The sequence below is a fragment of the Malania oleifera genome, chromosome 10 (assembly GCF_029873635.1).
Source record: "Malania oleifera isolate guangnan ecotype guangnan chromosome 10, ASM2987363v1, whole genome shotgun sequence".
Classification (NCBI taxonomy): domain Eukaryota; kingdom Viridiplantae; phylum Streptophyta; class Magnoliopsida; order Santalales; family Ximeniaceae; genus Malania; species Malania oleifera.
In genome coordinates this window covers 17,876,471-17,897,163 of record NC_080426.1, presented here as the reverse complement: position 1 = coordinate 17,897,163, position 20,693 = coordinate 17,876,471, and the positions used below count along the sequence as shown (strand labels likewise).

General features: G+C 34.1%; 2 protein-coding genes across 5 annotated transcripts in view; both read right to left on the bottom strand.

The window, feature by feature from the left end:
* The window catches only part of LOC131165342 (uncharacterized), a 25,210-nt gene extending 10,306 nt beyond the window's left edge, over nt 1-14,904 (bottom strand). The window contains exons 1-5 of one of the 4 annotated variants that reach the window (XM_058123031.1): nt 14,506-14,904; nt 14,165-14,355; nt 14,021-14,066; nt 12,850-12,932; nt 12,617-12,733 (exon numbers count right to left, since the gene is read on the bottom strand). In XM_058123031.1, coding sequence (XP_057979014.1) covers nt 12,617-12,733; nt 12,850-12,932; nt 14,021-14,066; nt 14,165-14,355; nt 14,506-14,743 — 675 coding nt within the window. In that variant the 5' untranslated portion in view covers nt 14,744-14,904. Of the gene's footprint in view, nt 1-12,616; nt 12,734-12,849; nt 12,933-14,008; nt 14,067-14,164; nt 14,356-14,469 lie in introns of all 4 variants that reach the window. The other 3 variants (XM_058123030.1, XM_058123029.1, XM_058123028.1) reach the window with 3 other exon arrangements.
* Nucleotides 14,905-15,055: 151 nt separating this feature from the next.
* On the bottom strand, nt 15,056-15,727 carry LOC131165341 (probable histone H2B.3). The gene has a single exon (XM_058123027.1). The coding sequence runs from the start codon at nt 15,642-15,644 to the stop codon at nt 15,225-15,227; it is 420 nt and encodes a 139-aa protein (XP_057979010.1). The 5' UTR covers nt 15,645-15,727; the 3' UTR covers nt 15,056-15,224.
* Between the last annotated feature and the right edge of the window lie 4,966 nt (nt 15,728-20,693).

The window sequence follows — 20,693 nt, the reverse complement described above, 5'->3', positions numbered from 1 at the left end:
AACTCCTCCATTATCTTCAAAATACTCATTGACATTCATACATGAAATGTCTTTTGGAAGACAAGGACCTTCCTCTTTGGTAATCCATTCATCATCTAATACCATGTCCGATAAGCAAATTATATCAAAAGTTTCCCCACTTTGTTGCCTTCTTGCTTGCCTTAGCTCTAGTTGAATATTGTACCCAACAAAGACGAACATTAAGTCTTTAATGTTCCAATCGGTTCCTTTTTTCTGGAGTGGACATAATCAAATGTGCTCCAATTTCTCTCACATCCCGTGGCACTAAAAGTGAGGCTAAGGACTCGTATTGCAAGTCTTTAAAGCTCCTTGCACTCCTCTCCATAACTCTCCCACCATAAAGCTATACATATGATCAAAACAATTGAATAAACACCATATCATATTTTTGGTTATGAACCAAAAACAAAAAACTAAACAATGAAAAAATTATCATAAAGGCAAGTAGGCAACTATCGGATTAATATAATACAAGGTTATTTCTTATCTCTTGTTAGTGTAGCCATGTTTAACCCAAACATCCCTTCAACTTTTTTGAACTATTCCAATTGTTGATCAATCTTGATCCTTGTTTCAACATCCAAATACATTTTTTCAATAGTTATATAGACCAATTTGACTTCCATGTCTGCATTAAAGCCATCACTATATTGGAACCTACAAATAAAAATAAGTCATAAATATAAATGCATAGGTAATAGGCTCACTACTCACATAACATGCTATCAAACTGATTTAGTTTTTGGACAATGCAACTTACCTCAGATTAAGGAAATATCCTAGCTGCATGAAAGGGCCTATGGAGTAGCAAATCCCATCTCGTATCAATGATGCTCCAAATATGATCATACTTGATCTTTTGATGATTAAAGTTTTGGGCAATTTGTTCCTTTACTCTATCCACGGCTTCATATATATAGCCCATTGTCGGCTTTGCATCACCATCAACAAGCCTCAAAACTTTCACAAGTGGGCTCGCACACTTCAAGCAATACTTTATTGCTTTCCAAAACTTATTATCACACAATAATATGGCCTCCACTTTCTTAACTTCCAACCTCAAAACATATTGACACATGGCCCACTCTTCTAATGCAAACATGGCTCAAAGAGCAAGTTTGTTTTCATCAAAAAACTTTTCAATGTGAGAAAAGATGTAGCAAACCTTGTAACCCCAGCTCTCTTCAATTCTTTTTTTCTAGAAAACTCTATAAACACGTTAAGCACCCATATGTGTCCGTAAATGAAGACATACACCTCCGTAGCATTTTGAATTGTATTATGAAAGATAGGCAAAGCTTTTATTCTGTACATGCCAAATCATGAATTAGTAACTACATCCAACCTCCAAAAAAATCCCAATTGTTTCAAACTTTCTATTTTTGGAATGGAATATTTATGGAATCTCCATGAATAGGATCAAACCTTATTCCATGGTATCTACATGAGATTCCTCTTTACTTATTCTTAAGCAATTCCCTGAGAGGGCTTAGTTGATCCATGATTTATGTTTCATCTATCAATCAATCCCGATTCTTTCTTTATTGATTCTTCTCAGATCGAGATGTATGGAATCTCCAATATTAATCAAAATTAAATCAATGCAATGGGCTACACATGGAGACCAAAATATATGTTTCCTTTTTTCCATTAGCAACTCATTGACACCTTCATAAGTCGAGGCACTATCCGTCACCACTTAAACCACATTTTCCCCTCCAATCTCTTCCACTAAGGAGTCAAGAAATTCATACAATTTATAAGCATCCTTCACCACACTTGAAGTGTCTATTGATTTGAGAAGAACCGTGCCACTAGGACTATTATCCATAAAATTTGTGAAATGCCTTTGTTTTGTGTCGATTCACCATCCGACATCAAAATGCATCCACTCTTTACCCATTCTTTCTTATATTTTTCCATAACTTGTTTGACACTATCTTTCTTCAAAAATGTGACTCTAGCCTCATGATAACTTGGGAGCTTCAATCCCTTTCCATATTCCCCAACCATCTTTATCGTCGATGCAAATAAAGGACTCTTCACCAAGTTAAATGGTAAAGCATGTCCATATAAAAATCGGAAAATGCTTTGAACCATCGGCTCCCTATTTTTCACCAATATAACCAAGGTTTGTTGCTTAAACTCTTTGCCCTCAACTCCTTGCCCTTACTTAAAAAAGCATCCATGGTGCCCCGTCTTTGTTCTCCTATAATTTGAACTTCTTACTTTTGTTCTCCGAACTCTTCTTGAAAAATTTCTCTTTCATTGTCAACATTCTTTTGTTTTACTCCTTCCAAAAGATTCACAAATTTTTCCCTCACCTCTTCTGGACACTTCTTAGAAGGGGCAAAATTATCATGATCCCTGCAAAATAATGCTTCATTCTAATTATGTCACCCCATCTTTCAAGCCCACAATAATTGCACTTCAAGTGCATCCAATTATCATTGATTCAAGAGCAATGATCCGATGTAGGATCTTCACTCTTTGTATTGGACTTTTTTTTCTAGGCTTAGCACTTGAATTTGAAACCATCTTCTCACACTCTTAACACACAAATAAGCACAAACTTTCCAAGTCAAATTTCCAATTTCAACCTACAAATAAACAATGAATAACATGTTCAAAAAGGGTAAGAAACAACTAAAGAAGTATAATATAAATTATAAACATATAGTAATATTATACTATAAGTTTACAACTATGTTACTAATTTACTATTTACAAAGTTATTGTAACTCTATATTCTATAATAATAATAGTATAATACTATAGTAGTATAGTAAATAAATGACTATTATAAAATATCACAAGGATCAATAGGCAGGCCATTACAATATTGAATATTCTATTATTTGTTGAATACTTGAATAGTTCATGCTTCATGAATTCATATCATATATTTAACATTTATGATTTAACAATTAAAAATCATGTGTAGCATTTAAAAAAAAAAAAAGAGCATGAATAAGAAAATATTAATAAAAAACAGAACTTTTTGGTTTTTAACTTTTTAAGACTATTTTTTAAGAGAATGTATATCAAAAGCAATAAACATCTGAACTTTATTGTGTTTTTAATGTTTTATAAGAGAAAAAAATTAAAATAAGAATAAAAAGTAAATTAAAAGTATAAATATAAAATATAAAAATAAATAAATAATTAAAGAAGGGCTTAGGCAACCAAGATACGAGCCTACACATTCTCTGGTTCTCTGCAGTCTAAACTCCACAGTCAAGCTGAGTCTTGAGTCTTGAGTCTTGACTTCTTCAATGGCAGAGAGAGCAAACTCAGCAGAGAATAAGAAAGCCCACAAGATATGGTCTTTCTTCTATGGCAGAACAAAATAATATATGGAATAATGGAAACTACTGGCACTCTGGCAGTCCTTCAAACTTCAAAGTTCAGTCGTCAATGGCAGAACTCTGAACCAGAGCATAGAGGAATGGCTGAAGGGAAGGCCAAACGACTCAGCTCCTCTTATTTGGGACAAAGCCTACATAGAGAGCAAAACAAACTTAATCATTCAAAAAAGAAGGGGTAAAAATGGGTTTTCGTTGGGCTTTAAATCAGACGGAGGTCTTCATGCACAGCCAGTGACGAATCAATCGAATCACACAATTTGATTCGATTCATTGATTCACTCTGTGAATCGATCGATTCTCCTTCAATTCGACTCCAACCTCGATTCTCTAGCCAATTCTAATTTTGGTGCCTATTCGATTCTAACAACTATGCCTCACACAACAATCTGGCTCTAGTGGCATTGGCCATGGCCCTAGCACTCATGGAATCGCGCTCAGTTCAGGCTCAGGTCTTTTTGGGTTGCCATGCACAAGTGAGCTCATACTTGCACAACCAGAATCTTCTGGTAAAATAGAGAATATTTATAAATAAATAAATAACCAGAATTAATGAAACTATTTAAGATGTAAAATCACATATTGGAAAAGTAATTATAAAACATATTTTTCTTGAACAAAAAAAATAAGAAAATTCAAAAAAAATCTAAGTATATCTATTTTAGAACATCATTAATTAAATTTTAAAAAAAAATCAGAAACTTCTTTCACATATAACAGAAAATCAATTTTTTCAGCTTCAAAAAATCTAGAGATCTAAAAACACAGAAAAACTATATTGTATTTGTCAAAAATCAAAAAAATACATAATACACCTTTTTCATTTAAAAATTGAAAAATAATATTTAGAAAACAAAAAACATAAAAAACAGAATGACAAATTATAAATCTAAAAAACCATAAGTAAAATAAGAACAAACATTCAAGGAAAAATAAAAACATATATATTTCAAGAATTTCCACAAGAACAAGAAAAATTAAAAATACAAAAAATATTAAATAAAAAAAGGAAGACGTGAAGAAACAAAACAAAAACAAAGAATATAAGAAAATAAAAACACAATATAGGTTAAAATACCATAAATTAAATATTCAAAAAATTCAAAAAACTATTCAAAGAAAACAAAAAACTAAAATTTTCTCCTCCAAAAAATCTAAGGTGGTGTTTGGTAACTGGGAATTAAATCTAGGAATTGGAATCGGAATGGTTGATTCCCATTCCCAATGTTTGTTTTACGGTAATCATTATTCCGATTCTCGATCCATGCAAGAACGGGATTCCCCTTTTGCTAACATTTTGATTCCAGACTTTTATTCCAAAATCATATCTTGATTCCTAGGAACATAGTATTTGTTAAAATATGATATTTTATATAATATAATATACTATAATATATATTACATAAATTCAAAAAATATTATGATATCATTATTAATATTTAAAATATTAGTATAGATTTTAATATAAATATTAAACCATCATTATTAATATTTTTTATTATATATAATAATATTATAACATATAAATTAATAGAACAGTATTAGATGTTAAAATATTGTGATATACTTATGGTACGATTATTGATTTATTATATTTTTATTTATAATCTTAGAAATAAAACAAAATTAAATTAAATATTTATTATTATCATTAATTATAAATAATTAAATATATAATCATAAAATTTAATAAAAATACATATTAGAAAAAAATAATACGATTGTATATTAAATATACACAAGTACATATATATTATAATGTTATATTATATATAATATAAAAAAATATATAAAAAAAAAAAGGTCGTACCCAGTCACAAGGCTCCCACATTGAGTGGGGTCAGGGAGAGGCGGATGTTGGCAAGCCTTACCCCAATTTTTGGGGAGGCCGCTCCCAAGTCTCGAACCCGAGACCACCCGTACCGAGGCAGAGGCACTTGCCATCGCACCAAGGCACGGCCTCTAATATAACAAAATATATATTACATAAATATAAAAAATAATATTATATATAATATAATATATATTACATAAATCTAAAAAATAATATTAATATTTTGACATCATTAAATATAAACATACAATGATATGTTATATATTATAACATAACGTATTTTACCATTATTATTAATATTTATATTATATATAGTAATAATATTATAACACATAAAAAGTACTAGAATAGTATTAAATTATAAAATATTATGATGCAATTATGGTATGGTTATTTATTATATTATAATGTATAACCTTACAATAAGATAAAATTAATATTATTAATATTATTAATACAAATATATAATAGTAAATTTTACTAACTATAGAATATACAAAAAAGAATAAAATACTATTGTCTAATAAAATATAATGCTATGGTGGTTTGTTTTACTATATTATTATTTTATATTAAACAAATTATGTTATAGTGTTACAATATATATGATTTTTATTTAATTTTAATAAATTACATATTAAAATATAATAGTTATAAAATATAAGATGAAATATAATATTAATAATATAGTTTTAAAAATAATAATAAAAAATATGATAAAATATAATATGCAAAGTATAATTATGTACATGATTATAAAAATAATTTTATTGTAAAAAATTATTTATAATATAGCTCAATAAAATAATATATTAATAATATTATTATTTCATATTTAATTGAACAAATTTTTAATATTAACTATTTATTTTTTATTCCTATGTCTATATATACTAAACACTATAATAAAATTATGATTTCGATTACATATCGAACCAAACATGAGAGAAGAACCTAACATTTTTGTTGACCTTATTGGTCATGCTCGGTTTTGATTACGACAAATACTCATTGTATCTAATAAGTGTTTGAGGTTTTGTGCAGGAACCAAGACTGTTAAGATCAAGATGTGCACAAAGCAAGCAAAGATTGAAGACCCAATTACGTTGTGTTGTAATATGTAATTCATTTGTATAATTGGTCTGTAATATTAATTAGGGCTATTTGGTTTGTAATAAGCTCACACACATCACATGTATGATTTATTACGTAAGCTCAAACAAACCATGGATGAGAAAGGATCTTAGAAAGACCTTAGGGTTTTCCCTTCGATCAACCGACACCGGACTTTTTCGGTGTCTCCAAATTGAACCTCAAGTGATCCTAGGACACACACATTTACACATTTATTTGTTAGACACTTGAATAGGGCTTGTATGTTTCGAAACGGGACTGAAATGCACACATGGTGCACTTTCGGTCGACCAGCCAAGTCAGTTCAAAAAGCCCTAGTCGACCGAAACCTCCCTGGGTCAAAAGTTTGACCATCTGGTCGACCGAACCAGGTAGTTCAAAAGGCCCTGGTCGACCGAAACCTCCCTGGGTCAAAAGTTTGACCACCTGGTCGACCGAACCAGGTTGTTCAAAGAGACCTGGTCGACCGAAACCCTCCTTGGTCAACATTTGACCATCTGGTCGACCGAGCACTTTTGTTCTCCAACTACCTGGTCGACCGGAAGGTCCTCGGGAGAAATCCCAGCGGTCTGGTCGACCGAACCAGCCAGTTCAAAATGGCCTGGTTGACCGAACCTCGGAAAATTGAGAAATCTCCTTCTCCTAGTCGACCGAGACCTCAGTTCAAAAGTCTCCTAGTCGACCGAACCATATGAGACTTGGTCGACCGAACCTATTCTGGTCGACCGGACCTCTCGGGTTGCCCTGATTTTTACAGCAGTTAAATATTTTTTAAACAGGATTAAAATGTTTTAAACATCATTAAACTTCCCTAATAATACCCAATAGGTCCCCAACGGTCATATTTTCTCCTATGCCTATATATATGAGATCATTTGAAAAAATTAGGAATGGATTAACTACTTTGATTAGGGGAATCTCTTTGAAAACGTAAAATCCTATACTACTCATTTTTTAGCCTCTTTCACTCGTGCTTACATTCTATTAGTGCTTACATCATTTGTAAGTTGATTGAGTGCTTGATTAAGAAAGGTTTGCTCTCTCATTTTATGTAAGATTGATTTTATTTTTACGAGAGCTAAACCCTAGTATTCTTAGGGGACTTTGTTAATAAGTCTCTCCTAAGAAGACTTTGATTTGATCTTCCAAAGCTTGCACCTTCATTGCAAGATCTTGAGAAGATTGTATTTGTTTTTAGTTGCAAAAACTTTTCAAGCACTTCCAAATATCTATTGAGCTTTTATCTTGTAAAATATTTAAAGAGATATTTGTTTGTGTGATAGTGATCTTTGTTGCAATATTCTTTCACTCATATATCATTTGCTGAATACAAAGATTACACCTCTTTTGCAAACCAAGCATATACATCATTTAATACTTACATGCTTGAGATATCTTACTGATTGAAATACTGGAGACTTGACATCTTTGTGTGTACTTATTTGCTGAATATCTTGTGATACAAAGATTGCTTGTTTGTCACTCTCACGTACGCATTACACAGATAGAAAATACCTTTGAGAGTTGAACCATCTAAACCACACTGAGCTTACATATTGAATCATATTGTGGTGTATGTTATTGCGCGCATTTGGGTACATATCTACTTTACATGAAAGCACAATCACTGTACCATCTGATTATTTACACATTTGTTGTATATCCAGGCACGGGCCTGAAGAGGGAGATTAGCTCTGGAATAGCCCCGGATTGACTTAGACCCGGTTAGGAAAGCTAGGTGCGTCGTCCTATTAAGGCGTGTAGGTTGAGGTCAGCCCTGTGTTAATTTGACCTGGCTGTAAACGGTGTCGCTCCACCCTTAAGTGAGCTATTAGTGGAATCCTCTAACTTGCGAGCTAGAGGCAGGGACGTAGGCACAGTTGGCCAAACCCCGATAACATATCTGTGTCTATTTACATTTCAGCACTTTATATTTACCGCACGTATATGTTATTGTATGAATGATGTGCATGATTTAAATTCCACGTATTTTATTTATCAGCACATTTGGAACCGTGTAGAAGGACCCTAGGTTACCAAAACATATTGACTTCTAACTTAACCTAGGAGAAAAATTAAAATTTCCAATTCACCCCCCCTCTTGGGAATACACCTTTTCTAACAATTTTGTTTCCAATTCCAACTATAAATCAAACGCTAGGGCTGTTCACAATTCAGATATCCGAACCAAACATTTATTTACCAAACTGAACCGATTGGACCGGTTCGGAGATTTTCTAAACCAAAACCGAAACCGAACCAAATGCTTCAGTGAACCAATAGCACAATTAATCAACAATTTAGTTTGGATATCCGATCCGATACAATCCGAATGTAGCAATGAATGTGGCAAATAGGGGCAGCTCGACTAGCAGATCTAGAAATGTTCACGGACGAATGTGATGACAACTTGATGGTTGTGGTTAATGGAGGACAGCTACGAGAGATAGCTAGTGGAGAATGGAGGGTTGCAACTAGTGCGACGGTCGACAGAGAATAGAGAGCAACGAGTTCGTAAACAGTGTGATAGTCGGAGGAGAATTGAGGTTGGCGATTCTGGCGTCTAGTGTGACTGTGATGATCACTGGAGGAGAACGAAGAGTGGTGACTACCTGACTAGCAAGCTGCAAGGGCCATAGGATGGGAAGTTTTGGTGGGTAGCTGGCGGCTATGGTTGTTGGGGAAGAGAATGAGAAGTTGAGATTTGAGATTTTGCCCTAATTAGGGTTTCTTAAAATGTTTCTTTTTTTTTTAGCTTTGATTCTGTGTGATTAGCTACACAATAAAGAATATATAACCATGTATCTTTATTTTCAATTTTAAAACATTATATGCTCATATTAATAATATAATATAGTTACATATTTTTATAATATTATAATAGACATACATATGTATCGATTCGGTTTGGGTAATTGTCAGTTCGGGACCAAGACAAACCAAAACCGAACCGATATTCGGAACTCAAGAAAAATCTTATATTCAGTTCGGTTCGGCTCACTTTTTCGAATGGGTTTGATTTTCAAATATTTTTTAACAACCCTACCAAACGTTACCTAAATTCTTAAAATAAAAAATCTAATAAGTATTCTTCAACAATCAAAAAAATAAAAATATTTTTCTTTAAAAATTGAAAGAGAGCAAATTGGAAAAACATTTTTAGGAAAAAAAAAAAACCAACAAAAAATAAAAGTAAAACATTCTTGGAAAAAAAATAAAAAATATAAATTTCAAGAATTTTCAAAAAACTGAAAGGAAAAATGAAAAAACAAATTTAGAAAGCATAAAATTTAACTAGTACCATATGAAAAATAAAATCCAGGAAAATAAATACAGAATAAAATAAATACACCTCATACAATCATCTGGCTTCGGTGTATTGGACAACCATTAGGTCCAGGCTCAAGTCTTTTGGGTTGCCTTGAACGAGGTAGGCTCATGATTCCACAATGAAAATTTATTAAGGGGCCATTTGGTATCACTATCAAAAATTACAGAAATAAAATCTAAAAACCAAAAACACAACCTAGAGTTTCCTCCTCTTTCTAGTTCTCTATATGTTCCTTCCGCCTCAAGCCTCCACTACCTTAAATTGAGTCAAGAAGAAATCCCATGGTTGTTACCTTAAGATGAGGTATTCCCCTTTAATAATTGGCATCTGGCAATATTCTGGGACAGAAAATGCAGAGATCGCTTTACTCAATCACACCAAGTTCTTTCTTAACCATGAGAGAGTAAATCCAATGAAAGGTAAATCAAGTCCGCAGAAATGTGCGAAACGTTGATAACCAAGACTCAAACGGAATTAATTTCAAAATTTTCAACATTTTGCCCACCTATAATACTAGAACGCAGGATTCCCCAAACTTAGTAAGGTTTTTAAAATTCCAAAACAACCCCATAACCATCCATAGCTGCTCTCCAAATCAAATTAAAATGATTAATTCTAGAGTTAATCACTTAACCCTAACAAAATGATGTGCTGCGAGTGTCCTTCAAAAATTTGTTGTCATTGGAACCAATTCTCAAATCATCTTAAGGGGCCAACTTGTATAAATTATTGTTGCGAATTTCCCCTCTTGAGGTAAATTTACTGCTCATTTGTTGAGAAGTGATGATCAGCTTTTTAACTGCCAACACAAAATCACCTGTTTGAAAAGGTCATGATTGGACTTATGCTCAAAAACAACCAAGCTTGATAACATTCAAGGCATTGCTCTGCTTCAAGCAATCTTCTTAGGCTTCTAATGCATGAAGATACAGCGTATCATCTTTCTTCCTCTTAAGGCCACTTGGAATAGCAATCCAGGAAGTACAACTTTGACGGCACACACTATAGCATCTTATGGCTCAAGTAGGAGTTGTGTATGGTGTTCAATAAGCCCAAATAACTTGAATAATTCTCTCTTCAAAATATTTTGTACTGCATGATAATCTTGAGTAAATTGCAAAGTCTACTCAAAATGCTTAGGCCAACCTATTGCAAGAGCATAGTACATTGAAGAAAGCTTCATCAAACCTTTCCAAAATAGCAAGCCATTATCAACAACAATATGTCTCATCACTCCATAGTGGCAGATGATATTCCCTTGGATGAATTTAACAGCATTCTCTTTCTCCACTTGTCTAGGTGGGATGACATCTACCCATTTTCAGAAGTTCGTCGTAGTCAATTGCTACAAGAATGTATAGGCATTAGGTGACCGATAGAAGATTATGGGAAAGGATCCAAAATGTCATGTCCCAGAACATTTCAACTTCTTAAAAAGTTAATACTCAAAGAATGCAATGAGTGAATACAGAAAAAAAAAATCAAAAAAAAAAAATCCTTCAATGATGACAAGTGAAACTTTCTACTAACCCTACAAGGATTCCAAGACTCTAGCTATTTCCTTACAAACTGTCCAACATTCACCAACTTACTCCTCATTAGTCAACTCCATACATATTTAGTGTTATCCCAAGGAAACAATAATTGAGTGTACATCAGTGCAATCACTCGGTAGATTGTTCCATTCTGACTAGCAGCCTAGTGAATACTGTGAGTTCGCGCCATACCTTATACGTGCAATCAATGTAAGAATATATTCCATTTTGATTAGTTGCGTAGTTAATACTGTGAGTTTAATGCCACATCTACACCATGCAAATGATGAAATCAACACCATCATTTAACTCCATGATTCAAATCCTATACTAAAAACACGATACAAAAATGGTGATAAAGAAACATCCTCATACATCACCCTCAATTTTGAAACAAGTAAACTGTCAACCAAAGCTGCATTCCCCACAAGGTAATAATCATTCTAACCACCACACTCACAATATCTCCTCAAATTAGACAGGGATAACCCCCTCTGATTTGAAATTGACAAAGGCACAAGCCCCCCCCCCCCCCCCAAATATTTCTTCCAGGTTACATTATATTCTATTAATTGTGAAAAACATTTCTTTAATTTAAGATATTTGACACACCTTAATGCAATCTTTGGTTTGTCATTTCCTACACATGCAGTACTGCTGCTTAATCTATATAAGATATAAATACACACTGAGTTGAATTCATGTTTTATTTTTGCAATTTTTACCCAATAACCACTACTACTTGGTGTGGAAGCCTTCTGCAATACGTGTCTTTTTTTTCCCCATTAATCATCTAAGATACCATACAAAGTAACACAGACCACATACTCATTCAAAGCCTCATCCCAGATTATTCCCACCTAGATTCGACAGGGTAAGGTTGCACGTTCATTGTTCCATCCTATCACATTTTCTTTTAACTTGCACGGCACAAAGTTTCTCTCACAACCTCGAGCCAAATTCTCTTTAACTTACCCCTTATCCTTGTAGCATTTCTTCTTCTTCTTCTTCTCCTTCTTCTTCTTAACTATGAAATCTTGAAATGAAAAATTCCATTTCAAAAATATCTGATGAAATAAAAAACAGTGGGGAAACAATGAGATAATACACATGCAACAATGTGGTCAATATCACATAAAACAATTACCCTATAATTTGCAACGAAAAAAGCCAAATTCCAACAGCATATATTCAAACAAACAAAAACCATCTCCCACATTTGTTAGTCTCGAAAAGCATGAAGATCCAAGGTTATCAACCTATCAAAAATAATTGCTGGAATTGCGATAAATTCAAATGAAGAAAATTATGACAACAGAAAAGAGTATGCAAAGGCAACTAAAAAGTTTCATATTAGAACTGGTAAATAAAATTTGACAAAAACTCTTTCATAGACCTGTGCCATGAAGCGAGGAAGCATAACCCTTAGTATCTGTTCAAGGACTTGGGTCCCAGTTGATTCTATCATTTGCACTGGAAAAGCTCGAAATGCAAGAGGGATATCAATGCTAACCTGAATTCCACATAACAATTCACATAAAAAATAATTAAATAAAAAGTCTAAGAAATTGAAAACATATAAAGTATGACACATTATCAGGTAATGAGAAATCAGTATGCTATGAGTACCTCAATCACCGCATCAGATGTGAGCTGCTGCGCTCGTGAGTTGCTCTGTCCCCCACTACATGATATCTGATTCACCATAGAAGCTGCATTGCCATACCAAATCAGTGTCAAAGCATTCCTGAAAGAACATCAAGCATGCTATATTGTTATTACCACCACATGTCATCTGAAAAAATAAATAAATAAAAAGATTCCAACCAAGTAATGGTAAAACAAGTTGTGTGTGCCCGTAATAAAATGTAAAGAAAACAAAAGTGCTGTTTAGTATCAGGGTCAAAAACATGAGAACCGAACTAGAATGTTGGAAACAAAAACAAAAAACTGTTTCACTGAAAACTAGGAACCAGTTTCATTAATATTTCCAAACCTAAAACAAATTAAAAAAACCTAATTGAACAAATGCTCATTGTTGTCCTTCAATCAATAACAATCAAAATAATATGGCAAATGATAAAAAAAACAAATAAAAATTACAATATTATAATAAAAATAGAAATTAATATATTTCTTACTTAATTATTATACTTCAAAACTCAATTTTTAGGGCTACAGGAACAATCATATAACACATGAAAATTGAAAAACACTAAAAATATTTCTGAATGTCATTTTTTTATAATAATAATAATAATAACAATAATTATTATTATTATTATTATTTCAATTTTCTGAAATTTTACTGATATCTTTATCTTCATTATATTTTAAATTCACAAGATCATTTTATTTAAATTTTAAGTAAAAATTATATAAAAATGAAGGATTTGATCTACAATAGTTAATTTTTGGAATGAATAACTTGGATTCTGATTCTGTAGACTTACCGCATACTGCAACAATATTTATATGAAGTGAATAATACGATTTTCTTTATTAAATTTATATTACATGACATGTTTAAAAAAAAAAAAAAAAAGCCTTAGCCAATTAATTTGCCTTTACAGCATACAACTACCAGTAAAGACATTGTAAGCCAAATTTTAAAATTTTTCATTATTTGAAGCCAACTAAAAAGAGAGAAAGAAAGACCATCCACTCAAATAATCTTTATGCAACTACCTAGTATAGGCAACTTCTTCATATGTTAGAAGATGGGAACTCAAAATCCAGAGAGAAAGAGAGATGGAAAAGAAAAGAATGCCAGGGTTTGAAAATTAGCTGCTATTCTGACCATCAAACTTCTTGTTCTGCGCAACCACAACCGGTGAGCCCTCAAGCTGCGTCACCATCCAACAGTCCAACAATGTCAGAATGGAAGGATACATCAAAATCGGCCAAAAATAAAGCAAAAAGAAAGGACGTCAAAAAAGCATACCTTACAGGACAAGAGTTTAATGGAGCAACCATTGGGCTCCTGTTCCACTCTGACCAACAACACAGGACAAACCTCTAAAGCAAAGAAAACGAACCTATAAACGTAACATCTGAAGGTATTGTCATCAACCCTCTCAATCCTTTCAGCATCCAACACAGAGTACTGACTGGCCGGCAAACTCACATACTCACCTGCAACACAAACCAACCCCCCCCCCCCCCCCCCCCCAAAAAAAAAAAAAGGAAAAACCCAATTAGCATCCCAGGAAGAAAGAATCACACATAATAACATCGAAAAACACAAACCATGGATCCTATCCAAATCTCTATTTCTAACATTACTTAGAGACCGCTGTAGCTGTTGAATCAACACAGATTCTCTGCGCCGTGCAATAAATCGGGCTTTTGGGGCCTTAGGAGCTGAACCTGCCAACATGCAAACATAGGATTTCCGAAATCCATTTGGGCATGAAACGAAGCTCCCGAGAACATGCAAATTGCAAAGGGAGACTCTAGGGTTCCTGTACGAAGAGGTAACAGGACTCAACCTGGGTGAAGATGAAAAAGAGCCCAACGCCATTGTCTACACTTTCGAAGAGCTATGGCCAATAAAAGAGAACTTCGCGAGGATAATTTTTCCTAACCTAATCGGGAAATTGGCGTGCGGATAAACACGTGGGACAGCAACATTGTAAATCCTAACACGTGTGACATAAATTGTAGGTCTCCCTGTTTCTAAACAAGACTGCACAAGGGAGCGCACGGAGCATAACTTAACCTAGGCGCCATAGACTTGGAGTCGAAGAAATTGCCGTTTATTTGATATTCCAAATAAACAAAGGAACGAACCGTAATCCAAAACTTCAAAAACAAACTGAAAGTGAGGCAAATAAATCAGAAGATCATAGAAGATTTACTAAAGGTCCAAATTCACTACAAGCATGGATTTACAATGAAGATCACTTCAAATCCAAATCTTTACATTCGCAAACCCCTAGCCCGTTGTAAAGAAATCCTTAACAAGACCGAACAAAGAAATAAAACCCTAAATTTCAATATCCCTAAGAACTGGTGAACTTGGTGACGGCCTTTGTGCCCTCGGAGACGGCATGCTTGGCGAGCTCTCCCGGTAAGACGAGTCTAACGGCGGTCTGGATCTCCCTGGAAGTGATGGTGGGCTTCTTGTTGTAGCGGGCGAGCCTGGAAGCCTCCTGGGCGAGCTTCTCAAAGATGTCGTTGATGAAGCTGTTCATGATGCCCATGGCCTTGCTGGAGATCCCAATGTCGGGATGCACCTGCTTCAGAACCTTGAAGATGTAGATCTTATACGTCTCAACGCTCTTCTTCGCCCTCTTCTTCTTCTTGTCGGAAGAAGAAGCGTCCTTCGATAGCTTCTTCTCGGCCCTCGGCTTCTTCTCTCCAGCCGGAGCCTTCTCCGCCGGCTTCTTCTCAGCGGGCTTCTTCTCTGCTTTGGGCGCCATCTAGATTCTGAATGAAGAAAATGATCAGGCAGTAATTAATCTTTCGAGACGAGAGATGGGTATGAATGGACTGGGATGGGAGAACTGTGTTTATATAAAGGCGAGGGCGTGATTTCTGATTGGCCATTTAAGTTAGACGCAGATTGTGGATCTCAACCGTTGGATTAAAATTACGAGGAATGGACGCTGAGGATCGTTTTAAAGGAAATATTTCAAATTTTGAGTTTCGTACGCTTTTTCCCTGCCTTTGCCGTGCGGCAGATTCTCGAAAAGGCTGGCGTTCGCCAGCGGTAAAACTAACCAATATGTTTTCAGAATTATTTTTCATTTAAACTAATGAGTATTTTTTTTTTTTTTGCTAAATGAAATAATGGAATTGTAAAATTGTTAATATATTTTATTTTTTTAATTAGATATTTTGTAATTTTGATGTACAATCAATAGTGTGTCTCTATCACTAATAATTTGTGAGACGTTGATTAGTATACTAAATCTAATAGGATAATTGATAAAATATATTTTTTTCTCAAAACAAAGATTATGAAATATTTGTTTTTTTTAAATAAGATAAAATCTAATAAAAAATAAAAATAAAGATTATAATTATTCCATTTGATCTTCTTATCTCATTCAATTTGTAATAAGAAAATAATAAACATTCATATGGTGAGAAGTTTGAAATGGTTATTATTTGTGTAGTCTTGTTGATTTAATCACTATCATTTCCTAGCGGAAATCTTCTCCCTTGTGGGAGTAACCTCAATTATTCATCAATTGTAAGTGGACATTGTCTTTTGAATTGCATTTCATGAGCGTTCAATTCAATTAGCTTTCCTTTGAGTAAAATTGAACACCAAAATGAAACTATTCGGTTCCTAAAATTATAAACCGCTATAGAACCAAAAATTCGGTTAAAAATGTTTATAACTCTTTGGTCTAGTTTTTTATTATTAACTAAACTAGACTAAAACTAAATTATTTTACAAACCCAATATTCATAAGTTAAATGGACCTTAATTAGGGTAGGCCAAGCAACAACTTAATACTGTTACAATCCTAACTTAAGTGTTTTGCTTAGGCCTCATGCTCAGGGTGTAACAACCCTAAATTTCTTAACATAAAATGTAACATAATAAATGGAAAAGTCGACTCGAACCCGTGGGTAACGGGAACACCTGTCAATTACAGCGGAAACCTAAACAGCAGTAAACATAAAATCTCAAGCATCCAACCATGAAACATAATACCAGAGTTTACCATATCATCAAAATATTGTTCCTATATACAACCTCCAAAAAGTCAAAATAACACTAGGATCATACAACAAAAATTCCCTGATTCTAGTTCAACGCTTACCCTTCTAGTAGGGAAGCTCCAATCACTCAACGACGGCCCTGACCGACCGGTCTCTCTGAATTTCCTGAAAATCATTTAATGTTCAGGGGTGAGACACTTTTCAGTAAAGGAAAATAAATTAAATACAACTGTGTGATAACATGAATATTTAATGTAATTATACATATACAGTACATTTCATATATTTGTATACATTTATCATCACATACTGAATAATCATATACTTTCATAATTGCTGATAAATCATATCGTATGTAAACATATGTTATACTAATAATACTGAAAACATACTCAGGATGAATAGCTAATTAGTGTCATTTATTATCCCCCATGACGGGTTGTGCAGCCCGAAGGCGGGACCCGACAGTGGCTGGTTGACCACTGTCGAGTCAAATATGTCTGTAAGTACGATGGGTCCGCCACACCCTGGTCCGGACTGCCAGGTGGACGTCCACACTCTACTGAAAGTCATATCAACTATCCATCTCCCACCCCCTCGTGGGTTGGTTAGCACTAATCTGATCATAAACATCTGATCTATAAGCTACGGTACCAAGCCTTTAAACTAAACTAAACTAAACTAATATTCGGGTTCTGATAATATATAATACATGATCATATAATACATCATTACGGCCTCGTGCCGAACATATTGTAATTATAGCCTCGTGCCGAACATATCATAATTACGGCCTCGTGCCGAACGTATCGTAATTACGATCTCGTGCCGAAATCATTTCAGGTACATACATTCTGAAAATAAATTAATTATCATGTATTTGTCAAAATCATCATAACATGACATATCTTTTCATAATACCTGAAAACATACTTTGCTCATAAAATCTTTCATATCATAATACGTTTCATGTAAAATAATATTCATACCACACATGTGTTGTATAAAATCATACTTCTTATTCTAAAATCGTAATTCTCTAGCATCTCATACATATATATACATTTCAACATAATAGCAGTATTTCCCAAACGTACATTTCATCCATAATATACAAATATAACATATGCTTTTCTGAAAATAAATTTACTCATAATTAATAATAATTTACATGGAAAGTAACTGTTTTAGTTTATTCCCTTACTTGGCTACTAAGAAAAGCCCCTATAAACTCTGGTCTCACACTCGTAGGATTCCTAATCAATACCCTGAAACTGAAAACTCACAATACTAAACTTCAATATTTCGATGTGTACATCATTTCCTATAACTACGGTAAAGTCAAATTTGACTTAAAAAGTCTTACCTCAACGTAGGGATGATTTCCAACTTGCTTTCACAAATGATCCGCTCCGGCAAATTTGGAGAGAACTTCCTCAGGAGCGTCGTGATGACTTCGGATTGTCAATCCAACGTAAATCTAGCCCAAAATCGATGAGAGAGAGAGAGAGACCGAAGGGAAGAGAGAGAGAAAAGAGTTTACTTAGTTATGAAGTCAAAAATCTGGATTTTTCTATTTATAGAATTGGATTCGTCGACAAGCCACGTCATTCGTCGACGAATCCTTCATTAATTTCGTCGACAAAATTCAATCCTCGTCGACGAAATTCAGTCGGCTCAAAACGCCTCTTTAGCGACCTCAATTTCTTAATATGAATGTCACATAATAGATAAAATGGTCAACTCAAAGCCGTGGGTAACGGGGACACCTGTCAATCATAGCGGAAACCCAAGCAGCAGCAATCATAAAATTGAAACCATCCATTCACCAAGCATAATACCGGAGTTTACTACAACATCGTAATACTGTATTTTTATACATCCTCATAAACATCAAAATAACTCTAGGGTCAAACATAAAATAATTCTGACCCTAGTACAAAAATCTTACCCTTCTAACGGGGTAATATCCCTAACTCAACGGCAGCCACGACCCGCCAATCGCTCAGGGTCTCCTAAAAAATTAATTAATGTTGGGGGTGAGACACATATCAGTAAGGGAAAATAAACTAAATACAGTTGTGTGGCAACATGAACATTTAATGCAATTATACATATACAGTACATTTCATATTTTCGTAAACGTTCATCATATCATACTGAATAATCACATGCTTTCATATTTTCTAGTAAGTCGTATCACACATAAAATATCTGTTATACTGATAATACTGAAAACATACCCAGGATGAATAACTAGCTAATGTCATGTATTACCCCCCATGATGGGTTGTGCAACCAGAAGGCGGGACTCAACAATGGCTGGTCGACCACTGCCGAATCAATTATGTCTGTAAGTACAATGAGTCCACCACACCCTGGTCCGGACTGCCAGGTGGACGTCCACACTCTACTGAAAGTCACATCGACTATCCATCTCTCACCTCCTTGTGGAGTGGTTAGCACTAATCTGAACATAGATATCTGATCTATATAACTACGGTACCGAGCTCCTGAACTGATCTAAACTAACATCCGAGTTCTGATAACATATAGTACATGATTATATAGCATCTTTCATAATTACGGCCTCGTGCCGAACATATCATAATTACAGCCTTGTGCCGACCATATCATAATTACAGCCTCGTGCTGAACATATCATAATTATAGTCTCGCGCCGATCATATCATACATAAATACATCATTCTGAAAATAATCATTTTATCATATATTTATAGGAATCATAACGTATTGTATATCTTCATAACCTCTCAGATCATACTGCATTTACATCATCAAAATATTTCTCCACGTAAAATAATATTCATGCCACACATTTGTTGTATTAAAACTATTCATTGCATTTGAAAATCATGATTTCTAGCATCTCATACGTATATACTCGTTCCAACATAATAACAGTATTTTTCCCAAAAGTGCATTAATTCCACAATATGTTAATTTCATACATATTTTCAAGAAATCAATTTACTCATAATTAATAGTAATTTGCGTGAAAAGTAACTGCTTTAATTTATTCCCTTACTTGACTACTGAGAAAAGCCCTTATAAACTCTAATCTCACACCCGTAGGGTTTCCTGATCAATATCCTGAAACTGAAAACTTCCAATATTAAACTTCAGTATTTCTACGTGTACATCATTTCCTATAACTGTTGTAAGACCAAATTTGGCTTAAAAAACTTTATCTCAACTCAGGGATGATTTCCAACTTACTTTCACCAACGATCCGCTCCGACAGATTTGGAGAGAACTTCCCCAAGAGCGTCGTGGTGACTTCAAAATGTTGAATCGGCATAAATTCGGCCCAAAATCGATGAGAGAGAGAGAGAGAGAGAGAGAACAAAAGAGGAGAGAGAGAGGGCGAAGGTTGCTTAATAATGAAGTTAAAAATCTGAATTTTTCTATTTATAAAAATGGATTCGTCGACGAGCCAAGTCATTCGTCGACGAAATTCAGTATTCGTCGACGAATTTTCTTAAGCCCTCGTCGACGAATCCCCTGTATTCGTTGACGAAATCAACTTCCTTCCTCTGTTACCGTTTCCATTTCCCTTCCTCTTATTATTTAAATCCTATTATTATTCGGGTTGTTACAGCCTCTTGGTATTTCTTCATTGACGAATCCCCTGTATTCGTCGACGAAGCCTTGATGATCCCCCTCTCGGTTATTCCTTCCAAAGTGCAATGTCATCAACGAAGTTGACTTCCTCCTTCTGTTACTGATTTCATTTCCCTTCCTCTTTATTATCTAAATTCCATTTTTATTTG

Excerpts from the sequence above, each read along its gene's own strand:
- LOC131165341 (XM_058123027.1), bottom strand. The coding sequence starts at position 15,644 with ATGGCGCCCAAAGCAGAGAAGAAGCCCGCTGAGAAGAAGCCGGCGGAG.